The 6000-nt window shown below is 51.5% G+C and overlaps 1 protein-coding gene across 1 annotated transcript; it reads right to left on the bottom strand.

The window, feature by feature from the left end:
* Window positions 1–2222: 2222 nt before the first annotated feature.
* Window positions 2223–4288, bottom strand: LOC136552530 (transcription factor MYB102-like). Its single transcript, XM_066544095.1, has 3 exons — window positions 3962–4288; window positions 3710–3839; window positions 2223–3529 (listed from the first exon to the last, which is right to left on the bottom strand). The coding sequence occupies exons 1-3, from the start codon at window positions 4092–4094 to the stop codon at window positions 2674–2676; spliced, it is 1119 nt and encodes a 372-aa protein (XP_066400192.1). The 5' UTR covers window positions 4095–4288; the 3' UTR covers window positions 2223–2673.
* Between the last annotated feature and the right edge of the window lie 1712 nt (window positions 4289–6000).

Raw genomic sequence — 6000 nt, forward strand, 5'->3', positions numbered from 1 at the left:
GCACACGGACATCGCTGGCGCCGAAACGGCCGCGTCCATAGCTAGTTTTTGGTTCGACAAATGATAATCGACAGATACAGACAGTACTATGTACTATCTCATAGAGGAACACTGATTTGTTCTGCTCGACCGTGCGCGTGTCGCTCGCGGGGTGCACCGTGCGTCCGTACGTGCCCCGGGCCGCCCTGCTGCTCGATCCTTTTCTACACGTGAGTGACGTGACGGTCCCCGTCGAGCGGTCGACAAGTATATATGTATATAAACTGCGTACGCATGTACGCTTTGGTCCAACGACGGGTAGGAGTAATGCCATGCACATGTTAATTTTCCACTCTCTTGCGCTCACACACAGCTTATGCGTAATACACTCAAGGTAACTAAGGTCAGTTCTCTTTTTACTTCTCTCATTTTACATTTTTTATTATTTCCTCGCATGTAACAAAAGCTAGCTAGCCACCTACCTCACCGCTACATCAATTACCACTTTTATCGCACTTTGTCTTCTTGCTACACCTTTTGCCGTACCAACAATGCAAATTGACCTACAATATTCTAATTTACGAAACACGTGACAATGAGAAGTCAGGTCATCATGAGATCAATCATCATCAACTAACCAGTAACACGTGTATACTAACATCTGCCAAATTATTAGCTCGTAAAAAAAGTATGACGATTGACGACTCAATTTACCATATAATCATCATATTGTTTTTGAAAAACTCATATTAGGTCCCGCTATTTCATCTTAATTTGGATTGTGGATTGTGGCTTTTATAGCCAGAAGCTGTAATAACACAAGCAGTTTTTTTTTACCCCTAGGCCCTAGCATAGTAGCATCTGCCATTGAATGTAAGGCTGACATGTAGGACTTGCACTATGTAAAAAACAGTCATATCTACCGGTAATTCCTACAGACGCTAGACGAACGCGCGTCTGGGATATGAGTTTACAGACGCGCGTTTCCAACAAGCGTCTAAAGTAAGTCGCCAACCGGGGTCGCTAGTCAGGCGGGGTCAACATGTGTCTGTAATAAGCCCTTATTATAGACGCGCCAAAGCACGGCTGTGATGACTCTGAACATGCGTTAGTATGATATATTTCTTCTAGCAGAAAGTCAGTCTCAAAGCCCACATACATACATATCCACACTTTTGAGTTAGAGATCGATGAGGTCATGGCGCACGGCTGCATTCTTCGTGTACATTTGATCAAATTAAAGAGCAAAATACTTATTCGCTGCTAATAAGTTTGTTTATACGTGCACGATTACGTGCATGCATGCAGACGTTGACCTGCTCCTGTGTCGATACCGTCCATGAGACGATGGATGCATCGATCAAAGGTCAGTTGCACTGTGGCACTGTCGATGCACACTTGGTGTCAGCAGATTGGCCTTATATATTAGTACGTACGGAGTACTGTATGAGCATAAGGCACATGCAAGCTTGTAAGTCGTGTCAAACTGTCAATGCATGGGTCATCCGTTACCTCTGGTGACCATGCATAGACCAAGCAAGCAATATCAATCAAGTTGCAATACTCTACGATAATTACCATGCATAGAACTGCTGTTTTGCAGCTGACCATAGACTAACTTATTATGTGGTCACTTTGAGTTACGATAATTACCATACTAATTTACGAGATTACAGTAACTCCTTACTAAGTGATTTACTATAACATTATCGTAAATATCACCGTGAGTTGTAGTAACACGAGTATCGTAAATGCATATTTATGTTATCGTAAATTGGTACAAATATTATCGTAAATCAAGGTGGCTATAGAATAAGTTATTCTATGGCCAGCTGCAGAATAGCCTTACTCTATATATATGTGTGTGTTATTAGACTTGTTGTCTACTAACTTAAAAAGTAATAGCCATCAACAGAGATTTATTTGAGTTTGAAAGCCCAACAGCAGTCCACAAACAACATACAAACTAGTAGTATATGATATATATATCTCATCAACAAATTGATCAAGCAATTGTATGCCGCTCATCAGAGAGGGAGCAGGCAGGCAGCAGCAATCATTAAGCTGCGATGCACATCACACCAGTGTTAGCTAGTGAACTGTTTTTTTCTCAACCATTTAAAAGAATCATTGTCTATATCATGCATCATGCGTCCATCAGCTGTATGTGACCATGACAGTTACCGGTGGTGTCCTTATTGTTATTATATATTCCCGCCATACAGTCCCCAATCACATAAGGGGAAATCAGAAGGAGACGAAGCATGGGTGAGTAAGGCAGTAGCATTCTAAGAATAGCAACCCTGATTTTCTTCGCTGGAGACAAAGCTGTGATGCGAGCGAGAGTGACAGCAGCCGTCTCAACCAATCATGCCAGGACACCTTCGCCGTGGTTCCCCACACTGACACGCACCACACGTCTAGCCTAGGCGCCTAGCTAATTGAAAACACGAAAATTACAGTAGTAGAAATTCATGGGAAGCTTCTAACAGTAATTAATCACTGATCGATCATGAACGAACAACTGGGATAAAGGAGGCGCAACAACAATCCTGTACAAAAATGCGTCCGTCTCCGTCCGTCCGTCCTGAGATAGATTTTCGTTTGCCCCTTGCGGTACGTGATCTGATGAAGTGTTGGACCTAGTTTCCACGGATCTCGGGCCCGTGCTCCCGTGAATTTTTTTGGTCGTTGTTACATGTAGTCGCTCACGTCAAGGAGCTCAGACAGCTGCATGTTGAACAGCGCGGCGGCGGCGGCGTCGTTGCTCGTGCTCGCGCTCGCGCCCGCGCCGCCGTACGTCGTGGCGGTGGAGGTGGTGGAGTGATTCAACCGCGCCACCGGGCTGGACGACGGTTTGGACACGCCGGAGCCGACGTTGTTGTTGCTGCTTCTGCTTGTCACCGTGCTGCTCCACTGCTGCAGGTTCGACGCGTCGGGCGGCTGCACCATCTGCATCAGCGCCGGGACGTCCAGGCTGTCGACCTCGTAGCCCGAAGGCGGCTGCATGCTGTGGCAAGCCGCCGCGGCCATGTCCTGGGGCTGGTGTTGCGCGGCCGCGAGCTGCTGCTGCACCGTCGGGTTCGAGTTCGCGTGGACCAGGTCCGGCATTATTTGGCACGCGGCTCCGCCCTGCTGCTGCATGAAGTGTTCGGCCTGCGGCGGCGGCGGCGCCACCTGTTGCGCCATGGCAACGGCCGCCTGCTGCGCCATCTGCGCCTGCAGAATCCACGGCAGGAGGTGGTTCTGGTGGTCGCCGATCGCGGGCGCGGCCGGGCCGGAGGAGAGCAGGGTGGAGGCGAGGCGGAGGAGGTCCGGGTAGTTGGCGAGCGGCTCCAAGGCGCGGAGCGTGTCGAGGTCGGCCTGCGTGGGGTAGTAGGCGGCGGCGGCGGGCTTGAGGAGCGCGGAGAGGTCGAGGAGGTCGAGGCGCGGCGCGTGGGTGACGGGGTCGATGCCCATGCGCAGCAGGCGCTTGCGGATGTGCGTGTTCCAGTAGTTCTTGATCTCGTTGTCCGTCCGCCCGGGCAGCCGCGCCGCGATCGCTGACCACCTAACCACCATCAGTGTAGCCAATCACGCATCAGAAACCGTACTGCGCCTAGGTAGCTACTACTCCTACTCCTACTAGTAGAGCAGAAACAGCGAAGCTACACACAAGCCAAGCCAGGGTAGCTAGGCCAGCTAGCTACTAGCTCTCGGTGCGAGGAGAAAAGAAACAGTGTGTGCTTACTTGTTGCCGAGGATGCTGTGGAGCTGGATGATGGTCTCCTCCTCCTCGAAGGAGAAGCGGCCGCGCTTGATGTCCGGCCTCAGGTAGTTAGTCCACCGCAGCCGGCAGCTCTTCCCGCACCGTGCCAGCCCTGCGTGCCATGAGAAGGATCGATGGATCGATCTGGGGTGAGGAGAGGATATGCATGGGATATATCTATGCGTATGATGAGCTGTGATCGAGTTCCGTCGGGATCACGGTCAGGGCGCTCACCGGCATTCTTGGGGAGGTTGCGCCAGTTGCCCTGGCCGTGCTTCTTGATGTAGGCGATGAGCTTCTCGTCCTCCTCGGGCGTCCACGGCCCCTTCGTCAGCCCGCTCTTCTCGCAGCACGGCGCGCGCCCCATCGATAGCCTGGATCGACCGGTCTGCTTGCTCCAAGAACTACAACGAACCCTCAGGTAGAAGCTAGCTGCAGGCAGGCTTGGGACGACGACGACGACGACGACGACGGAGCCCGTGTGGAAGGGCGAGCGAAAAAAGGCCTGGTTTGTCTCGCTGCTACACGACTTTACCAGCTACAGGGGTGTGAAACTGAGCTGCTCTCGATCGAGCTAGAAAGGAAGAGGACACGAGTAGGGGTGGGGGTGGGGTGGAAGGCTTATAAAGGGCGCGAGGGCGACGGGGGCCGTCTGGTGTGGGAAGTCAACAGGATTCGGTGCCGTCCTTTGTGTACCGCGCCCGCGACGTGGCCGCCAGCCGCAGCTCGGGCCACGGGGCTCGGAGGAACAGTGCCTCCGCTTCCGTCCGTGTCCGTTCCTTCCATCCGTCGCTCGCCCGGCATCGGCATCGGCATCGGCATCGGGCGAAAAAGTTACTGGACTCTGGAGCCCGCCCCCGCCCCCGCCCCTGGCCCAAAAGTAACCCAAGGCAGCTAGCCAGCTGCCCCTGGCGTGCCACCGCATCGCAGGCGGTCCACAGAGCCCGAGCGATCTGGGCAAGCGTCAGCAGCCAACAGCCAATTGCAACAGGGACACTGGATCAGGCCGGCAGAGAGTGATCCATACGACGGCACGGCGAATCGACTCCATCTCCATGGGCACGCACAATCACGACCCATAATTAAGCTCTCGCTTGCCGGACATGATGTGGTACTCTGTTTTACTGCTGGGACTGGGAGCGATAGAGCCAGCTCTTTACCACCGGGATATGTAATTACGTATCCTGCCTACTTTGTTGGGTACGTGAGCCCCGTTTTAAAATGACTGATTTTTTTTCATGTCTTCTTGCTGCTTGGTTATGTTCCGTGATCTTTTTTCAAAGCCATGCATTCATCACTTAAAGCTACAGCCTGACACTTTTTGATTCATGTGGAAAACGTCGATGTGATGATATGGATGGGTGGCAAGACCAGAGATCCGGGCCACGTGGCGCGAAGAAATGGCAACTGCCTTGTTTGTATTTATTTACAAGATTCGGTTTCTAACTTTCTATGAGAGCCTAGTGGATTCTTCATTAAGTTTGCCTTTGAAACACTCAGGTTTTCTCCCTCATGCTTCCTACGTAGCATGCGCTTGATTAGGGAGAAGCAGGTCGGAGTAGGGGGCCACTGCTGCGGGCTGTGGCACCGGCCTTGTATGTAGAATCACCAAGGGGCTGATTGGTTGCCCGTATCTGGCTTGGGCAGGCCCCTCGGATGCAAAATACGACTAGCGATTGATTGCCTGGACTGTACTCCGGCCTGTCCCAGCTGATGCAAAAAGGGTGAGCGAGCCTGGCTCCCGGGATACGCTGAAATCGATCGTTTCCCGCGGGCCTGGCTGCGGCCATGCGCCACGAGGGCTCACGGGAGCTAGAATCAGTGTTGGCGCTTGCATTTTCGTGGTTCATCCGGGGAACCAAACGAGGTCTCTGGCTTGGCCAGGATGAATTGCAGCAGGCAACCAAACATGCAGCACTTGCACGCACGTAGCATGGCTGGCTGGAGCCTGGCTCCCACATACGACAACCAATCAGGCCCTGAGGAGAAAAATAATCCTTAAAATCATACCTAAAAAGACAACAAAAAAAGCCTAACAATCAAAATTCAGTTAATTTTCAATAATCCCAACGCACCTTGTCTAGTTCACCAAGGTGAAGTGGGGAGTGTTTGATTTGAGTGATGTGAATTAGTGGCGTGATGTGACAAAAAAAATAGGTCTACAATTTAGTATCACATTTTCTCGCTTCGTCGATGTCATATGTATGAACTGATAGCCCCCACATGATAAACTACTTCCCCTTTTCCAAATTATAGCATGTTTTGACGTTTTC

This window comes from Miscanthus floridulus, chromosome 4 (genome assembly GCF_019320115.1).
Source record: "Miscanthus floridulus cultivar M001 chromosome 4, ASM1932011v1, whole genome shotgun sequence".
NCBI classification, from domain to species: Eukaryota; Viridiplantae; Streptophyta; class Magnoliopsida; order Poales; family Poaceae; genus Miscanthus; species Miscanthus floridulus.